This window comes from Phalangium opilio, unplaced genomic scaffold, assembly GCF_054372755.1.
Source record: "Phalangium opilio isolate 3A_F unplaced genomic scaffold, DU_Popi_V2 ptg000209l_1, whole genome shotgun sequence".
Taxonomy (NCBI): Eukaryota; Metazoa; Arthropoda; class Arachnida; order Opiliones; family Phalangiidae; genus Phalangium; species Phalangium opilio.
In genome coordinates this window covers 11,275,160-11,296,302 of record NW_028324217.1, presented here as the reverse complement: position 1 = coordinate 11,296,302, position 21,143 = coordinate 11,275,160, and the positions used below count along the sequence as shown (strand labels likewise).

Genomic DNA, 21,143 nt, shown 5'->3' with positions numbered 1-21,143 from the left:
ACGAGTTTGAAGATTCTCAAGAAGCGTCGAGCACATTTCAAAACTTTAAACATCATGAACAAACTTTCAGCATTCAAGATTCATTTGAAACGGACGTAAGATCTCTAACTGACGCCTTTGAAGAATTCGGAAACCCATTTGAAGAAGACAGTAAAGATTTGCTTGTACTAGATACTAAAGTAATTGCACCGGATTCAGTAGCGGAAACCATTCGCAATGCTGAACGAATAGGACAAGAACAATTTAAATCTTTTATTAAAGATCGACTTGTTGATAGAGTCAAACCTACTGACGATGTTTTGCCTCGAAACAAGCTCACTCTGTTTTCGACCCCTATTGCTAAAGGTCAGGGAAAAGTCAAGTCAAAACTAGCATCGATCAAAAGTGATTTAGGACTATTCTCGCGATTATACGTTGCTTGCCAATCTCGACAAGGAGATATTGAAGAGTTCTTCGCCCACGAAAACCAATCATATCCACCGTCAATATCGGAAAACGGGAGCTTGCGGCATGGAACAAAGTCGGATCTTTTATTATGCATGGAGGACTACTATACTTCTGGAGCAGGTCGTCCATTAAGCACATGCTCAATATTAGACGGGCCAGTGATTGTTCAGATGCTTCAACCAGGCGCTGCAAAAACATTTAAAGAGTATGCTAATTCTGTTTTTATACCATACCTGAAAGAGCAAGTTCAGAATGCTTGTCGTTTGGATATTGTATTTGACATATATTTACCTAAAAGTCTAAAAGCTTCAACTAGAGGAAAACGTGGCTCTGGAGTAAGAGCACGAGTTGCAGATTCTTCCCCAATACCACGAAACTGGCAAACATTTCTTCGGGTCGATGAAAACAAATCAGAACTTTTTAAATATTTGTCTAATTCTGCTTTAGAAGCATTTAAAATGGATGATAAAGAATTTGTGGTTACCAATGGTTCAGACATCTTCTCTGTTCCTTTTAGAGAAGATAAACTCTCACTAGAGCCTTGCAACCACGAAGAGGCAGATACACGTGTTTTGATTCATGCAGCTGATGCTTGTGAAAAGGGTCATCTCAATATTCAAATCCGAACAGTTGATACTGATGTTGTAGTTCTCTCAATTATGGCATTCACAAAGCTAAAGCTAGACGAGCTATGGATTGCATTTGGAACTGGAAAGGGATTTCGATACCTTCCTGTCCACGAAATATCGATATCTATAGGACCGCAAAAGTCGTTGGCTTTGCCACTGTTTCACGCGTTGACTGGATGCGACACAGTCTCATCATTTGCAAATCATGGAAAGAAAACTGCGTGGAAAATCTGGCGTTCATTTCCAGAATTAACGGAAGCGCTAATAAACATATCACCAACGAATACCAATATCACAGACTTGCAAATGTCAATAATAGAAAGGTTTGTTATCCTAATGTATGACAGAACGAGTACATGCACCAACATTAACGAAGCCAGAAGGGTAATATTTTCAAGGCACTGCAATTCACTAGAAAATATCCCACCTACGAAAGCGGCTTTGGAACAGCACGTCAAGAGAGCAATTTACCAGGGTGCTATTTGCTGGGGACAGACGCTCAACCCAATAATGGATCTGCCACGTCCGGAAGATTGGGGATGGCGATTACTTGATAGCTCATACGAACCTTATTGGACATCATTACCAGAAGCATCAAAAATCTGCCATGAATTAATTCACTGTGGCTGTAAAAAAGGATGTGGCACTCTCAGATGTAAGTGCAGAGCTTCTGACTTATCATGTACAGCCTTATGCGAGTGTGATGGAAAATGTGATGGAAATTAAAATTCATTTTGTAAAACACACTTTCCATTAATTAATTACTATCGAATTAAAGCTTAATTAACTGAAACAATTTTTGATCCAATTTCATTATCATAATTTTGTCTCTCAACGATTTCGAAGTGGGCCTGAGAATAGAATAAGGGAAAATAATACACTATATTAAATTTTGATTTGCTAATTTTCATAATTTAAATTATCATTCGAAACCGAAGAAACCGAGCTTTCTAATGCCTCATAAGTACGTTTTATATCTTAAACGGTCATTGTAATAATTTAAATATCGGTGTAAAATTTAAAAAAATTAAATATATAAATTTGATTAAGTTGATATGGGTATATTAAGTTAGATTACATTAAATACTTTCGTTTGCTTTAAAAATGAAGAATATCTAACGATAACTTTCAGAGATATAGCCAATTTAAACTATACGCACATTCATCGCCATTTTTTCAAGATGGCCGCCGTCTTAACAACAATTTAAACCGCCTCCTTTAAAAAAATAAGCCTTCGCCATGTGTATAAGCTACCCTGAAAGTTTAATACTTTAATCATAAAACGCATGATTTTATTGCTATGCCGCCTAACTATTAAGAATTTGGTTTTTTGAAAATTATGTCTGTTTTTGGAACATAGAGCAAAAAAGAGAGAGGCCCTACAAACGATAAAAGGCACAGTGTTTGCAATTGTGTCGTGTTTCAGCGTATGAAGGTTGCTCTATATATTTTTTAGCTTAGAGTAGAGCAGTTTCAATGATCATCGGAAAACAATCAGACTCAATAGCCCATACTTTTCCTGCTATAATATAGTCGGTAAGCGCCTTGGTTTGTGACATTGAGAATTTAGTATCTCAATTTTTCTATCGTTAATTTGGCAAAAAACTAAATTGAGTCTGCTTCCATTATTAACCTTGACTATTTCCCCTAAAATAATTTGATATTATTCTTTTGTAGTTTAAAGTTTACGTTTCATAATCTATATGGATAGAGGGACACTTAGATTTACACAATAATCCAAGACGCCTTGGATTTTTTACTTGAAATGAGAAATTTAACGGGCTCCCATGTAAAGAGTTAAATACCATTTTCTTGCCATGTCAAAGGTTGAAGCTTCTCCAAGGTTGTTCGAATAGAAATTTTATTTTATTTATGTATTTTTTCGCAGATGAAGTTTTACTGAAATTATTCAATTCAATTTCAAAATGTTTATTTTTTACTTTTCACTACATATACATTATATCATGAATATTTAGAAAAGATTTCATCTTGAATATTTAGGAGAATTCCAACTTGAATATTTAGAATAAAAAAATCCATCTTGAATCTTTAGTATTAACAGAGTAGAAAAAAAACAACCGGCGTTGCCCATCGAGATATATTATTACATTTCAGGCCGCCATTTTTAACGAAGGTGGAAAATCGAGCTTCAAAAGACATGAAGTCAGTCTTACGGAAATTGGGAACCAGTGTTTTAAATGTTATAGATTCGGTTGAAACTTGTAGACGCCGCCATTTTTCAAGATGATGAGGAATTGGAAAAAATCTAAGAGCCCGCCTACTGACTTTGAGTACCGTCCCTGCAAAATTTCATACCTCTAGGTAAAGCTGTTTGGACTCGGAGTAGATTATCAGTCAAATTGTAACTATAGATGTTAAGCATACAAGTTACTGAGGTTTTGTAGGCGTCCTTGTGATTTAAATTATAATTTCGAGTTTAAAATTAAACTCGTTGTCTTAGATTAGTGGTGTTTTTCAAGTTTGAGTAAAAAATGGTTTAGAGAACACTTTAGGACACGGGTTTGATTTGTTGGTTTTCGAGTATTGTTTCCGGTTGTAGTATACTTTTGACGGTTTATTTACTTTTGCTAAAAACGCGATAGAGGTTTGCGTGCAGTTCAATGTCGCCATTTCGGTTATTGGAAGTAATTAGTTTTAAATAAGATCACAGGACAACTTGTGTAACGAATTTTAAAAGAACTATACGATCATATTTAATGCTTTTTTTTATTAAAACTTGATCAATGAAAAACAGTTGACATCGCCAGTTATTATTTCAGTATTTACATGTGTGGACACCTTTCCACTAAAACCAATAATTATCCGTTAGATATTTGAATCGATTTATTTGATTTTTCTTGAACTACTAGATGGTAAATTACCAACATGAAAAGTCTTGAGTCAAAACTAACCAAAAGGAAAATAATCATGACATTTAAGCAGCTATTGGATATTGTTGCTAATGAAATGCTTGTATAAAAAGACTAGCTTGACCGTTATTTCATTTCTTAGCCTATTCAGCAAGACAAACTGAAGTTCTGGGAAAAACTTAAACTGAAATATAACAACACTATGATTGTTTTTAATTATAGGTCTTTTCTAGTTAAGTTTCTTCTCGAGTTTCTTAACCTACTTCTTGGAATCTTAGAAAACATTTTTTAAAAATAAAAATATATTCTTGATTTTAATCAAATAATTTTTTAAAAAAATCGCTTGATTAAAATCAAACAACCCTGGAACAGAGCACACAAATTAGACACTCGAGCAGTTAGAATGTGTAGTCTTTACGAATCATAAACGTTTCATCGTCGGACACGATGGCCAGATAATTTTTTAGAGGATGGATGTGCACCAATTTATGCCCATCCACTCGAAAGGCTTAATGTGGTTTAGTAGGGTAAAAGTCTTAAAACGGAAGTTAAAGAATGCCATATTTACAACTCAAATAATAGAATTTATATGTTGCCTTTCATAATTTCTCTATTAGGTGATGAAATGATCTTCAAAAAGCTGCGATATCAAATTATGAATGGTTTTAGCATTTTTAAAATATTATAATTTTTATTAAGCGCTATTTTAGAGGAAACCTTTTCGTATATTTCTATGTAAACATTGTAGTAATACTGTAAAATATAATGTTTACCAAAATTTCTACCGCTAAAATTTTAAAAATCAATTTCTATTTATGTAAAATCAATTTCTATTTATGTAAAATCAATTTCTATTTATGTAAAATCAATTTCTATTTATGTAAAATCAATTTCTATTTATGTAAAATCAATTTCTATTTATGTAAAATCAATTTCTATTTATGTAAAATCAATTTCTATTTATGTAAAATCAATTTCTATTTATGTAAAATCAATTTCTATTTATGTAAAATCAATTTCTATTTATGTAAAAAGGCGGATCTCAGTCTGTTTTTCCTTCCAATGGTTTTTATCCTACTGGGTACCATAGGAGCATAAATGCAGAATTCGCGTGAGGAAATTTGTTTTCACGCTATAGGATAGGCAACTCCCCTATTTCTGACGACAGCTTATTCTGTATAATCTGATTCAGCTTGGGTTGTCAGCACGCGCAAAGCTGGGTCTCTATGTAACGTAGCTTTGTTCGTGATGACAAGAGACGAAGAAATGATTCTCTGGATTTAAAATATCCGCGAGTTTTAGCTCAAATGTATGGGCGGAAATTCTAGTAGGCTTCGAAAAAAAATGAAGTGCCTCGACTGTCGAGTGTCGACTTCATAGTCGAGCCAGTGACTTTTAAAATTTCAAGTAATACCAGAAGTAAATAGCAGAAGTGGCCCAATAGACTAATTTAGCGAGGCGTCACTTTCTGGAAAATTTCGCGCCGTTCTAACTAGGTGATTTTGGCGGGAAAACGCGGATGAATACATGGATTTCCAGGATTGGTAGTAGTTGTCTGCTTCATTCCCAACCATAGGGTTATTTTCACGCATATATTTCAGAGGAGTTGCACATTCATCAGACAAATCAGTACCTTGTAGTTTTCTTTTAACAATCTGTGCCGCTGAATGTTGTTTAGCGCCAAAAACACCAATTTCCAAATTAGTTCCAGGATTTTTCAAATTATTATCCTTAATTTCAACCCCTTCCCTATCTGCAAGCTCGCCAAGGCTTAAGTCTTCCGTAGAGATATTCTTAGTTTTAACATCTGGTTTGGTTTGACTTGCTTTAGTTTTTCCTTTAAATACAGTTTGTGTCTTCTTCTCACTTTGATCTTTGTATGTAAGATCACATTGCGTTGAAATATTCATATTTAGATTTGACGAACGGCACGCGAGTTCTAAGTGTAGAATTTCACGACAGACGACTGAAATAGTTGAGAAGCTTATCACCAGGTAGCGATAAAATGAAAATGAGAACTACTTTCTGGGCTCCTCCTGATTGGCTTATTTAAAATATTGAGCGCGGGAACCGTTTTTGAGGGGCTTCGCGACGCCTTGCACTAGCCAAAGGTACAAAGGGCGACTTCTGCTATTTACTTCTGGTAATACTAATTTAGACTATTACAGAAGGATGTTAGAGTTAGTATTATAAATATTTATTACGTTTATAAATCTTTTGGGAATCTCAAGAAATAATTTTCGCTATTTTTAATAGCACAACGTTCCTTGATAATGTTTGAAGGACCCACCAATTGAATACATACGACTATGCACGTATTTGAAACTAAAGCCTACAGGTCAGTGCATTTGAGATAAAAATCTCGCCGATATTTATAATCCTTTTTTTTTCTTCGTCTCTTGTCAGCACGCACAAAGTTACATAACATAGAGACCTAGCTTTGCGCGTGCTAACCACCGAAGCTGAAAATAGAGTATATACAGAATAAGCTGCTGTCGGAGATAGGGGAGTTGCCTATCCTATAGCGTGAAAACAAATTTCCTCGCGCGCATTCTTTATCCAAAACAGAAGGTTGAAATTTGGCAAAGAGTTTCCTGAGACCCCGTGAATGTTATCAGTTATTCTAAAAATCCCACAAGTGTTCTTTCAATGGTTGAACTTATTTTTTCACTTGAAATGATTGAAAGTCAACAATTTAATTAGAAATAGTCCAATGCCTGATCTATTGCACTACCGGATTGCTGAAGTGTTTCGGATTATATTGATATTGTATTTTTTCTATGATGGGCATAATTATCGGGGGATTTTTCACTTTTCTCGGATAGGGTTAACAACCGAGGATTTTGTCTGGGGATGGGGGATTTTGTACAATTTCAGTAATGGGAGATTATGCCTGGGGTTCTTTGTTTTGGAAGTGTTTAGTCCGTATACCCATGTGAATCGATAAAACCTAAAAACTATTTTTCAGTTCTTATATGTAAATCGAGATATTGAAGAGGGTTTGAACACACTCCAGCTGTTTATACGTCAATCAATCCTATATCGCGTTTTTTGCATAAGTAAATAAACCGTCGTAAGTATACCAATACAGACATTAGTACTGGAAGACCAATAAATCAAACCCATGTTCTACAATGCCCTCTATACCATTTGTTACTCAAATTTCAAAGACACCACTAATCTAAGACATCGAGTTTTTTTACATTGGGAATTTCAATTTAAATCTTAAGGACGTCTATGAAAGGTCACACACTTTTAGGCTTAACATCTATAAAACCATTCGTTATAATTTGAAAATATTCATGATGCATTTTTTCTCTATATATTCATGGAGAATTTTTTTTTAAATATTCAAGATGGATTTTTCTAAATATTCATGATAGTTTTTTCTTAGTTATCATGATTAATTTTTCTAAATATTCATGATGAGATTCTTGAAAATATTCATGATGAGATTCTTAAAAATGTTCATGATCAAATTTTCAAAAATATTCATGATTAAATTTTTGCAAACTTTCATGATAAAATTCCTGAATATTTTCATTAGTGAATAAACGTAAATCGTAACATCATCTCCAACGTAGGCAGGCACTTGTTTACCGTGATTATACACTTTGGCGTGACTGATGAATTAAGTGATTGCCATGCTGCAAGCTTAAATAACAAGGCAGCCTGTAAAAAACTTTGAAATAATTGTTAATGTTTGTAAAATTGTTTGTATATATTTTCATATAAATTCTAAAATTCATGTAAAGAAAACTTGCATTCATGTAGATCTGGTTGAAAGATACCAATATGAGGAAAAAGGGGGAAGATAGGCCCATCTTTGAAAAGAAAAAGGGGTCCCCTTTTTACCTAGAAAATAACCCCCAAAATAGGGGGCAAAAGAAAAGGGCGCGAAGAGCGCACCGAATTCAGACGAAAATTTAGCCTTGAAAGGATAGGCAGACGTTCAAATCGGTCCCCAAAATTAAAGAGGGAAAATGAAATAAAATAAAATGTTAAAAAGGTTAGGCTCTAAAATGAGAGCAAAAGGTAATAAACAAAATGTAATAAAGTTAAAAGTTTATTAAAAAGAGTTCGGTAAACTTTAAAAATAGTCTTGAATTTATTAAAAGTGAATTAAATATAAAAAGAAAAGATATATTTAACAAAATGGCGCCCAACGTGGGGCAGGAAAAGCCCAAAAGTATAAATAATAGAAATTAAATAGAATAGTTCGAGACAACAAAGAAAATGGCTACAGTGGATCGGGATTTGGCCCTTCAAAAGGCCAAATTAGCACGTAAATCTATAAGAAGTGCGGTCACAAAAACTGTTACCAACATCGAGGCACAATTAAAAGATAAAAGCCTGGAAAAAACTGACTTAGAAGAAAGCCTAGCCATCCTATCCAAAAAGGAGGAGGAATTGATCAAATTGGACTTGGAAGTAAGAAATTACATGGACGACTTGACGGAATTGGAGAATGATTTGGCAACAGTGGAAGTATACAGCGATAAAATAGTGATGGCAAAAACAAAATCACAAAGGACATTACAAAATCTAAATGCATCGGCTTCATTACTCTCAACGCCTAGTAGCTCTAACGCTAATTTAAATATCAACAATGGACACTCAATAAAAGATACCGTACAACTACCAATAATCTCCATGCAAAAATTCAATGGTGATAGGACAAAATGGAACGCATTTTGGTCGCAATTTAAAGTGACTGTTGATGACAAAACTCAACTGTCCAAGGTAGAAAAGCTTACTTATTTGATATCTTTATTAGAAGGTGAAGCGGAAGGCGTTATAGACAAAATTAATTATTCAGATCAGGCTTACGATGATGCCTGTAAACAATTGCATGATCGTTATGATAGAACTGATTTGATGCAATTTTCGTTAATGATGAAATTATTCGAAATGGAGCCTGTCCTTAAAACTTCAGATACTAAAGGTTTAAGAAAATTAATTGATTCTTGTGAAGTTCACGTTAGGAGCTTAAAACATTTAGGCGCAGATCCTAAAACTCATGGAATGTTCCTTTGTCCAACTCTTCTTAGAATAATGCCTAAGGAAATTAGACATGAATATATAAAAATTAGGGTTCCAAATTCTCCTTGGGACGCTGATCATTTGATAACGTTTCTTAAAGGGGATATTACTCTGAGAGAAACGACTGAGGTGTTAGGTAATGAAATAAGTCAAAATCAAAAGTCAGTAATGAAAGGGTTGGTGATACCAGAAAAATTAAAAGTTAAAAATGATTATAATAAAGGTCCCAAGGGTACAACTGCAGTGTTAGCTACTGGCATGGAAAAACAAGGAGGGAATGTATTTTGTATATTCTGTAAAAGTCAAAACCACTCTTCCAATATTTGCACAAATTTTGACTTAAGTGCTAAGCAAAGTATATTGTCCAAAGAAAACAGATGTTTTAATTGCTTGAAAATGGGACACAATGCAAAAAAGTGTTATTCGAGATTTAAAAGTTGTAAACTATGTCAAGGTAAACATAACGTAGCAGTTTGTGAAAAAAATGAGGTAAATTGGGAAAATCAAAACGTAGGAAACAATCAAAACAAAAATAATCAGGCATCTAATGAACAAGCAACTACTGTGAAATCCGTGTATTCAAGTAGTATTGAAGCCACGGTAATCTTACAGACTGCAAAAACGGCAGTATTAAACCCCTCGAACAGAAAAAAGACTATAGTTAGATGCTTACTAGATACTGGTAGTCAGGGTACGTTCATAAAGGAAAAGGTATCAAGAAATTTAAATCTGCCAGTAATAGGGGAAGAGAAAATAAAGTTCAATACGTTTCTAAATGAAAATGCTAAGGTTTTGCAGTGTAGAAGAGTGGCCCTTACACTGCAAAATATAAGGGAGCCTCAAAAAACAATTCAAATAGAAGCTATTGAGGTTCCTTACGTATGTCGTAGCGTAACTTCAATTAACAATACGGAAATAAGGGAAATCGCCAGAAAAAAGGGTATTGAGTTGGCAGATGACATAGAAATAGAAACGGATAGTAACGACCCCTCTAGTATTGAATTATTGATAGGAGCTGATAACTACTGGGAATTGGTACCACCAGGTAAGTTTGAAAAATTGGGAAATAGTTTGATTGCTTTAGAAACAGAAATAGGTTGGGTGGTTCAAGGTCGGTCACAAACCAAAATGGGGGAACTAGCTAGCTATTCTATAACATGCATGAAAGTAAGTTTCGAGGAGAAAGAGGTTGTACGAAACATAAAATCCCTATGGGAACTGGAAGCAATAGGAATAGATGGTCAGGAGATTGCTCAAAAGAAAAGTGACGAAGAAATGTTAGAAACTTTTGAAAAGGAAACTACCTTCGAAAAGGGAAGGTATGTCGTAAAACTTCCCTGGAAGATAGATAAGAGTAGCCTTCCTGATAATTTTAGTTTAGCCATGAAAAGGTTCAAACCTTTACTAAACAGATTTCAAAAGGACCCTATGTTTTTTGACAAGTATAAGAAAGTTATAGAGGAACAGCTAAAGCTAGGTATTATAGAAGAAGTAAAAATTGGAAATGTCAAAACAGAAAAGGAAGGGCTACATTATTTACCCCACCAGGGCGTGGTAAACGAACAAAGAGCAACGACGAAACTTAGAGTTGTATTAGATGGTTCTGCACATGAAAAGGGGAAACCATCCTTAAATAATTGTTTGGAAACAGGCCCAAATCTTAACCCCGACCTGCTATCCCTTATATTACGATTTCGTTCAGGTCAAATAGGCATCGTAGCAGATATGGAAAAAGCTTTCCTGCAAGTAGGGTTGCATGAAGATGAAAGGGACAGCGTCAGGTTTATTTGGATAGTTGAAAGGAATGGAAAAATTGATCCTTATCAATTTAAAATTTTAAGAATGGCCCGTCTTCCCTTTGGATTATCTTCGAGTTCTTACGAATTAGCAGCAACAATTAAAATGCATTTAAAATCTTTCATGAGTAAATTTCCAGAGGTGTTTGAAAAATTAAACAATGATTTATATTATGATGATTTGGTCACTTGCGTAAATAACGTAGACAATGGTATAGGATTAATCAAAACTAGCCAAGAAATCTTTAAAGCTGCGGGAATGACTCTGGGAAAATGGAAGACTAATTCAAAGGAGCTGCAAAAATTATTAAACATAAGAAAAGAGGAAGGCGGACAAAAGTTTCTTGTAGAAAAGTCAATAGACACAGGGGTAGAGAAGGTTTTAGGCATAAGATGGGACATATGTTCAGACACATTGTCATACGACTTTACAAATTTAATAAAATACATTTGCACAGTTAAACCAACTAAAAGATGTTTATTGTCAGTACTGGCTCAAATATTCGACCCAATGGGCATTCTAGGTCCATACGTCGTAAGAGCAAAGATGTTATTCCAAGAGACTTGGTTATTAGTTCAAAACAGAGAAATAAAATTGGATTGGGACGATGAATTGCCACCTAGAATAGCCAAGGAATTTAAGCAATGGTATTCAGAGCTTGATGAAATATCAAAAATTGAAATTCCCAGATATTACATAAAGGAATTAGAGGGTGAAATAGAAAAACACGAATTGCATTGTTTTACAGATTCAAGTATGAAAGCTTTCTCCGCGGTCGTATACTTAAGGACTGAAAATATAAAAGGAAAAATACACACTTGTTTCGTTTGCGCAAAAACTAGAGTAGCTCCAATAAAGGCAAAATTGACAATATCTAGATTAGAATTGACTGGCTGTTTAATTGGAGCTCGTCTAGTTAAATTTATAAAGGATGCTTTAAAAAATAGTGAAATTGAAGTTACATATTGGACTGACTCTGCGGTAGCTTTAGGATGGATAAAATCAGAAGCAAAGGAATGGAAACAATTTGTATCAAATAGGGTTAATGACATACAGAATATATCAGATAAACTCCAATGGAAACATTGTACAGGTCTAACAAATCCCGCAGACTTACCCACTAGAGGTGTTAAAGCATCAGAGCTACTAGAAAACGAAATGTGGTTAAAGGGTCCATCTTGGCTCAGAAAACCTAGATCAGAATGGCCCAGGGGAAATCCAAGTATAGTTGGATATGAATCAGAAATAAATGAAGAAAAACAGAAAACAGTAATGTTAGTTCAATCCGGAAAAATTGTCGGAATTCAGAGACTAATTAATCTCGAAAATTATAGCTTCTTCGCGAGAGTAGTTAGAGTTACATCTTATATTTTAAGATTTATAAACAAATGTCGAAAGCTCCCAACGGAAAGGGGAACCCTAAAATGTAGGGAATTAGATCTAGCCGAAAAGAAATGGATAAAGGACATTCAATCAGAAGATTATTGTAATGAAATTGAAAGTTTAAAAAAAGGACAGGCAATAACCAAAAGTTCAAAGATCTATTCATTGAATCCTATATTAGATAACAAAGGTCTTTTGAGAGTAGGAGGAAGATTGGATGAAGCGAATTTACAATTTGAAATAAAACATCCAATAATATTAAGTAAACAACAACGCCTTTCCGTACTTCTAATAAGACGTAGTCACGTAAGAATGCTTCATTCCGGCATAAATAGTACTATAACTGATTTAAGAGAGAGATATTGGATTATCTCTGCTCGTCAATTAACTAAAAATATTTTGAAGAAATGTGTTATTTGTAATAAAATTAATGCCAGAGCCGGAAAAGTTAACATTGCGCAATTACCAAAATCTCGAATAATTGAAACTCCACCTTTCGAAACAATAGGCCTGGATTTCGCGGGCCCACTTTTAATTCGAACAAAAGCAAAACAAATTATGAAAAAAGTGTATATATTATTGATAACTTGCGCCGTAACAAGAGCATTACACCTCGAATTAGTAGGATCAATGAACACTGAAGAATTCTTGTTAGCGATGAATCGATTCATGTCAAGGAGGGGCATCCCGAGAATAATATATAGCGATAACGCTAAAACGTTCAAAAGGGCTGACGCAGATTACAAAGAAATTTGGAAGAATTTAAGTAAAAATGAAATAGAAGAATACTATGGAAAAGAAGGCATAGTATGGAATTTTATCGCTGAAAGAGCAGCATGGTGGGGTGGTATGTACGAACGAATGGTTAGAACAACAAAAAACATACTAAAAAAGATTATTGGATCTGCTGCTTTGAATTACACCGAAATGGAAACCATTTTAACTCAAACAGAGGCTATTATTAATTCAAGGCCTATCACTTACGTGTACAACGATCATAATGAGCCTAACCCATTAACGCCGGCTCATTTCTTAATTGGTCAAAGAATTAAAAGCTTACCAAATAGAAAAATAAAACAAAATGAAACCTTTTCAAGTACACGTAAAGAATTAATTGTCAGATGGAAATATAGGCAATTATTAATGGACAAACTGTGGAAACGGTGGAGAACTGAATACTTATTGAACTTGAGATCAGTTCATCACATAGAGAAATTAATAAAAAAGAACTCTGTTTTTAAACCTGGAGATATAGTCATCATTCATGATGACAAACAGCCTAGGCAAAATTGGAGTATTGGTGTGATTACACAAACTCAACCTGGACGTGACGGACTTATTCGATCTTGTTTAATAAGACAAGCGAACGGGAATGTCCTTCGACGTCCAGTTCAACTATTATATTTAATGGAATTACCAGACGATTAATTAATGAAAATATTAACTTGAAAGTCTATTTATGTAAATGCTTGTAAATAATTACTCCGCATTCTGGGGAGTGTAAAAAACTTTGAAATAATTGTTAATGTTTGTAAAATTGTTTGTATATATTTTCATATAAATTCTAAAATTCATGTAAAGAAAACTTGCATTCATGTAGATCTGGTTGAAAGATACCAATATGAGGAAAAAGGGGGAAGATAGGCCCATCTTTGAAAAGAAAAAGGGGTCCCCTTTTTACCTAGAAAATAACCCCCAAAATAGGGGGCAAAAGAAAAGGGCGCGAAGAGCGCACCGAATTCAGAAAAAGAATTCAGACGAAAATTTAGCCTTGAAAGGATAGGCAGACGTTCAAATCGGTCCCCAAAATTAAAGAGGGAAAATGAAATAAAATAAAATGTTAAAAAGGTTAGGCTCTAAAATGAGAGCAAAAGGTAATAAACAAAATGTAATAAAGTTAAAAGTTTATTAAAAAGAGTTCGGTAAACTTTAAAAATAGTCTTGAATTTATTAAAAGTGAATTAAATATAAAAAGAAAAGATATATTTAACACAGCCTACCTACTCGGAAATAAAATACAAAAGGTATTTATTTCTCGTTTCATGGAGCCCAGCCCCTATTATTATGATGTTGATGACTGTGTAATTTCCAGTGAACTACTTATAAAGTTTTTTATATACACATTAAAAATCCATTTCATTAATTTTTTGAAGACTACTTTTTTAAATACAACGTTCTATAATTAACCTTAGATTTAACAAAAAATATATGGCATTCTAAAATTTAAAGAGATAGTTGTCTAATTTCAAAAGTGGTGGAAAAATTAAACTTCCAGACAAAATGAGAAGTATTCGAATATCAATATTTTCATGTCATTAGGACAAGTGAGTCTTTTTAATTTAAATAATATAATAATTCGAACCATTATCTTCGGAGATTACCATCCATTTCAAAATGAGAATTAATATTTGCATCCTTCTTCAAGAATTTGTCGTTGTTACATTCTTCTCTAATTGATGTCATCGTGAATCTTCATTCCCGATTCTCCGCTACATTTCCATGGTAGACACGTCACCTATTCTGCAAACTGGAGTTACGCCATGATATTTATTCTCCAAGCACTCAAAACATTTCCTAACAAAATCCAACCAAACATTTTTATACCGAAAAGACACCCAATCATTATTTACCGAAAAGACACAAAAACATTAATCATCGAAAAGACACCCACCCGGAAGCTACACAAAATATTTTTTCTTTAAGAGCTTAAAACATTTACTACAGAAAAGCCACAGAAGAATTCAACCCAAAACGCAAACTTCGCGCATTATAGAATATTTGGAAAATTTTTAATGTCGAAAATCCTTCCTCTTTAGCAATCACAACTTGCTTATTATTCCAAATTCACAGACTTAACACTACTCTGCCTACAAATCCAAAATTTCTACTTTCCAAAGCGCCATCCAAAACCTTTATTTCTAAGTCGGAACCCTATTGTCCTTTTAAAATCGAGACCCTATTGGCAATTAACTAATAAATCGCCACATTACTGAACGTAATTCTTAAAACCTCATCTCTATAATTTCAGAGTAAAACTATGCTATGGCTTGAACATCCTGTTTTTCTGATCGTAATGTTTTACTACTGAGCTATGTTGATATAGAAGAAATAAATAATCGTTAGGCTTATTTGCTATTGTTTTGAACGTCACGTTTTTTGTCATAACTTTTGATTTTCTGAACCGATTTACAATTTGAAAACAGTTTCGGATTCTACGTGACACGAAGCGTGCAACGATAGCATTGTTGATCCATTTGAAGCATTAATTCGTAACGTCATTATCGGGGGGTTTTCCGCTTTGGCTAACGCCCTATTAGCGCCTCAGTGTCATTTGAAATTTTAAAATAATTTTGAGAAGTAAACCTATTTAGAAAGTCCTATTTTGTTACTCTAGCTCAAATAGGAACAAAATGGCAGCCAAATGAAAATGTCCAGAAACTTTTGTCCGGGACTGTACATAAAGATTTCATAAAACTGTGCACAAAAAGATTCCATTGACCTATGCACAAAATATTCTATTGGCTTTTGTGACATAGACCTGTGTACAAAAATAATCCATGGACCTGTGCACAAAAACATGCCTTGGACCTGTGCAGAAACATTACATACCCCTATATGCTCAAAAATATTTCACACCCATTTGCACAAACATTTTTCGTAGACCCGTGCACAAACAGATGACATAGACTAGCGCATAAACATTTTTCGTAGACCCGTGCACAAACAGATGACATAGACTAGCGCATAAACCGATTCCATAGATTTGCGCACAAATATATTACGTAGACTCATGCACAAATAGATTCCACAGACTTGTACACAAACGGAAGTCACACGGTTTTGCACAATCCGATGTTATAGACTTGTGCACAAACAGATGTCATATGCTTGTGTAAAAACTAATTTCATAGACTTTCTCAAAAAGAGATGTCATCGACATTTGCACATGAGATTCCGTAGACTTGTGCACATAAAGATTCTTCAGACTTGTGCACAAACATATTTTGTAGACCTGTACACACACAAATACCATAGACTTGTGCAAAAATAGATGTCAAATATTTGTGCAAAAACACATCCCTTAGACTTTTGCACAAACAGATACCGTAGACATGTGCACAAACAGATTCCGGAGACTTGTACACAAACGGAAGTCACATGGTTGTGCACAAACAGATGTCATAGACTTGCGCAAAAAATACATCATAGACTTGCGCAAAGAGAGATGTCATGGATATGTGCACATCAGATTCCATGGACTAGTGCAAAAACAGAAGTCTTAGACTTGTTTACAAACAGATGTCATAGACCTGTTTACATAAAGATTCCATAGACCGGTTTACATAAAGATTACATAGACCTGTTTACATAAAGATTCCATAGACCTGTTTACAAAAAGATTCCATACCCATTTGCACAAAACGATTCCATACCCATTTGCACAAAACGATTCCATACCCATTTGCACAAAACGATTCCATAGACCTGTGCACAAAAATATTCCATAGACCTGTGCCCAAAGAGATTCCATAAAACTGTGCACAAAAAGATTCCCCAGACCTGTGCTCAAAAAATATGCCGTAGGCCTGTGCACAAACATGCCGTAGACCTGTAAAGATACAGATTTCGTAAACCTGTGCACAAACAGATGCCGTAGGCCTGTGTACAAACAGATTCCGGAGATCTGTGCACAGATTCCGTAGCCATGTGCACAAACAAATTCCGTAGACTTGTACACAAATGGAAGTCACAGGCTTGTGCACAAGTGGAAGTCACAGGCTTGTGCACAACAGATGTCATAGACATGTTCAAACCAGATTCCATAGTTTTGTGCACAAACAGAAGTCATAGACCTGTGCACAAAAAACATTCTATAGACTTGTGCACATCAAGTTTCCATAGACCTGTGCACAAAAGATCTCATGGAGATGTGCATAAAAGATTTCATGGAACTGTGCACAAAACATTATATAGGCTTGTACACATAAAGATTCCTTAGACCTGTGTACATAAAGATTTCATACCCATAGCACAAAACTATTCCATAACCATTTGCACAGAAATATTCCCTAGACCTGCGGACAAAAATATTTCATAAAACTGTGCACAAAAAGATTCCATTGACCTATGCACAAAATATTCTATTGGCTTTTGTATAAACATGTGACATAGACCTGTGTACAAAAGTAATCCATGGACCTGTGCACAAAAACATGCCTTGGACCTGTGCAGAAACATTACATACCCCTATATGCTCAAAAATATTTCACACCCATTTGCACAAACATTTTTCGTAGACCCGTGCACAAACAGATGACATAGACTAGCGCATAAACATTTTTCGTAGACCCGTGCACAAACAGATGACATAGACTAGCGCATAAACCGATTCCATAGATTTGCGCACAAATATATTACGTAGACTCATGCACAAATAGATTCCACAGACTTGTACACAAACGGAAGTCACACGGTTTTGCACAATCCGATGTTATAGACTTGTGCACAAACAGATGTCATATGCTTGTGTAAAAACTAATTTCATAGACTTTCTCAAAAAGAGATGTCATCGACATTTGCACATGAGATTCCGTAGACTTGTGCACATAAAGATTCTTCAGACTTGTGCACAAACATATTTTGTAGACCTGTACACACACAAATACCATAGACTTGTGCAAAAATAGATGTCAAATATTTGTGCAAAAATAGATGTCAAATATTTGTGCAAAAATAGATGTCAAATATTTGTGCAAAAACACATCCCTTAGACTTTTGCACAAACAGATACCGTAGACATGTGCACAAACAGATTCCGGAGACTTGTACACAAACGGAAGTCACATGGTTGTGCACAAACAGATGTCATAGACTTGCGCAAAAAATACATCATAGACTTGCGCAAAGAGAGATGTCATGGATATGTGCACATCAGATTCCATGGACTAGTGCAAAAACAGAAGTCTTAGACTTGTTTACAAACAGAAGTCTTAGACTTGTTTACAAACAGAAGTCATAGACCTGTTTACATAAAGATTCCATAGACCGGTTTACATAAAGATTACATAGACCTGTTTACATAAAGATTCCATAGACCTGTTTACAAAAAGATTCCATACCCATTTGCACAAAACGATTCCATACCCATTTGCACAAAACGATTCCATACCCATTTGCACAAAACGATTCCATAGACCTGTGCACAAAAATATTCCATAGACCTGTGCCCAAAGAGATTCCATAAAACTGTGCACAAAAAGATTCCCTAGACCTGTGCTCAAAAAATATGCCGTAGGCCTGTGCACAAACATGCCGTAGACCTGTAAAGATACAGATTCCGTAAACCTGTGCACAAACAGATGCCGTAGGCCTGTGTACAAACAGATTCCGGAGATCTGTGCACAGATTCCGTAGCCATGTGCACAAACAAATTCCGTAGACTTGTACACAAGTGGAAGTCACAGGCTTGTGCACAAGTGGAAGTCACAGGCTTGTGCACAAGTGGAAGTCACAGGCTTGTGCACAACAGATGTCATAGACATGTTCAAACCAGATTCCATAGTTTTGTGCACAAACAGAAGTCATAGACCTGTGCACAAAAAAAATTCTATAGACTTGTGCACATCAAGTTTCCATAGACCTGTGCACAAAAGATCTCATGGAGATGTGCATAAAAGATTTCATGGAACTGTGCACAAAACATTATATAGGCTTGTACACATAAAGATTCCTTAGACCTGTGTACATAAAGATTTCATACCCATAGCACAAAACTATTCCATAACCATTTGCACAGAAATATTCCCTAGACCTGCGGACAAAAATATTTCATAAAACTGTGCACAAAAATATTCCATTGACCTATGCACAAAATATTCTATTGGCTTTTGTATAAACATGTGACATAGACCTGTGTACAAAAGTAATCCATGGACCTGTGCACAAAAACATGCCTTGGACCTGTTTAGAAACATTCCACACCCCTATATTCTCAAAAATATTTCACACCCATTTGCACAAACATTTTCCGTAGACCCGTGCACAAACAGATGCCGTAGACTAGCGCGTAAACAGATTCCATAGATTTGCGCACAAATATATTATGTAGACTCGTGCACAAATAGATTCCACAGACTTGTACACAAACGGAAGTCACACGGTTTTGCACAATCCGATGTTATAGACCTGTGCACAAACAGAAGTCGTAGACCTGTGCAAATAAAGATTTTTCACTTGGGCACATAAAGATTCTTCAGACTTGCGTGCACATAAATATTCTTCAGACTTGTGTGCACATAAATATTCTTCAGACTTGTGTGCACATAAATATTCTTCAAACTTGTGCACATAAATATACCATAGACCCATGCACAAAAAATTCCATAGACCTGTGCACAGAAGATTCCATACTCCTATACTCAAAAGGACTCCATGCAGATTTGCACAAAAACATTCCGTAGACCTGTGTAAAACAATATTCCATAGGCCTGTGCACGAAAAGATTCCATAGACCTGGAAACAAAAATATTCCACTGACCTGTGCACAAAAAGATTGCATAGGCCTCTGCACAAAAAGATTGCATAGGCCTCTGCACAAAGAGATTTTATACCCCTTTGCACAAAAATATTCTGTAGGTCTGCGCTTAAACAGATTCCGTAGACTTGTACACAAAAAGATGTTATAGTTTAGACTCGTGTAAAAATTTAATTACCTATAATTGGTAATTATCTTTAATTGCTTATTTTGTTTAATTAAATTTAATCTGTACTTCGCAACTAAATTAGTTGGACGCGCAAAAGTTATAATGACAATTAAGCTAGCTAATTGCCCTACCAATTTGATTATCCGCAGTAAAACGACGTAAGTCCTAGAATGACTTTCTTTGCTACTTAACCCAAGCAAAAAAGTCTTAAGTTCCACAGTTTAAAGGTAAACCACGTAATTCGGAGCAGGTACTTAAAACTATTAAAAACAATACTTAAACTTTGTTTTTCTTAATGAAACAAAAATTAGCGCCCACTTTAAAAAGGGGCTTTCATTTAAGACCGTTTTCAAATCTATTAAACGTATAGTTATTTTTGTAAGGGTAGTTACAAAATGGGTAAGTTTGGAAAATTTCCCATGTTATTTCTATGGAGATTCTCTAGTTTTTCGCCAAAATCTGTGATTAATTTTATGGAAATGAAAACCACCCTTAGCAACTTTATGCTTTATAAAATAAACTATTGGATGGATCATCTTGAAATTTTTACCACATATTAAGGGCCCGGATTTTAGTTTAGTAGAAAAATTTCAAAATAATAAACTTAATACGAAAAAAGTTAAATCCATTCCAAAAACCTTCCTTATACATTAGAGCCGTCATCAGGCCTTATCTAAATAATCCTGAAAACATGTTATACAACTAGGCATATAATCGTGTAAACACGTCTTGTTACTAAGCATTATAATATAGTAACATGACATATACCACCTTAAACATGTTTGAATACTAGATATGACAAGCGATCAACACATTTTGAACCTAAACATAAGGTGTTGCAAACCTAAACACCATTCTTACTTAAACCGCTCCCTTAGAATTACAAATTATTAATGGAATGTTAAGCGAACTTGATAAATGAATATAAAGTAAAAGCAATTAATATTTTATTGATAAATATTAGCTTTTCTCGTTTAACTGCTAATGAAATTCGGGAAGCGCTCTTATAAAACGATAGTCGTTTATGATGGTGTAGCTTTGGTTATTTGAACTGAAGTAGTACTAGGTCAAGTGAGGTAAGTCACGTTTGTACCAAAATAATCTTAGGTTAGGTTAGTTTAGGTTTAGTTTTTTGAGCCCCAATTATTATTAGATCAGATCAGGTTTTTTATTTAAACCCCAGTATAATTTGATCTGTTTAATTATATTTTGGTTTGTAAGTCAGGTTAGCTTTGGTTATTTCAACCCTAATGGTATTACATAAGCTAAGG

General features: G+C 34.7%; 1 protein-coding gene across 1 annotated transcript; it reads left to right on the top strand.

The window, feature by feature from the left end:
- Positions 1–8,182: 8,182 nt before the first annotated feature.
- Positions 8,183–13,597, top strand: LOC149619143 (uncharacterized). The gene has a single exon (XM_089854572.1). It carries the CDS (start codon positions 8,183–8,185, stop codon positions 13,595–13,597), a length of 5,415 nt encoding a protein of 1,804 aa, XP_089710698.1.
- The last annotated feature ends 7,546 nt before the right edge of the window (positions 13,598–21,143 follow it).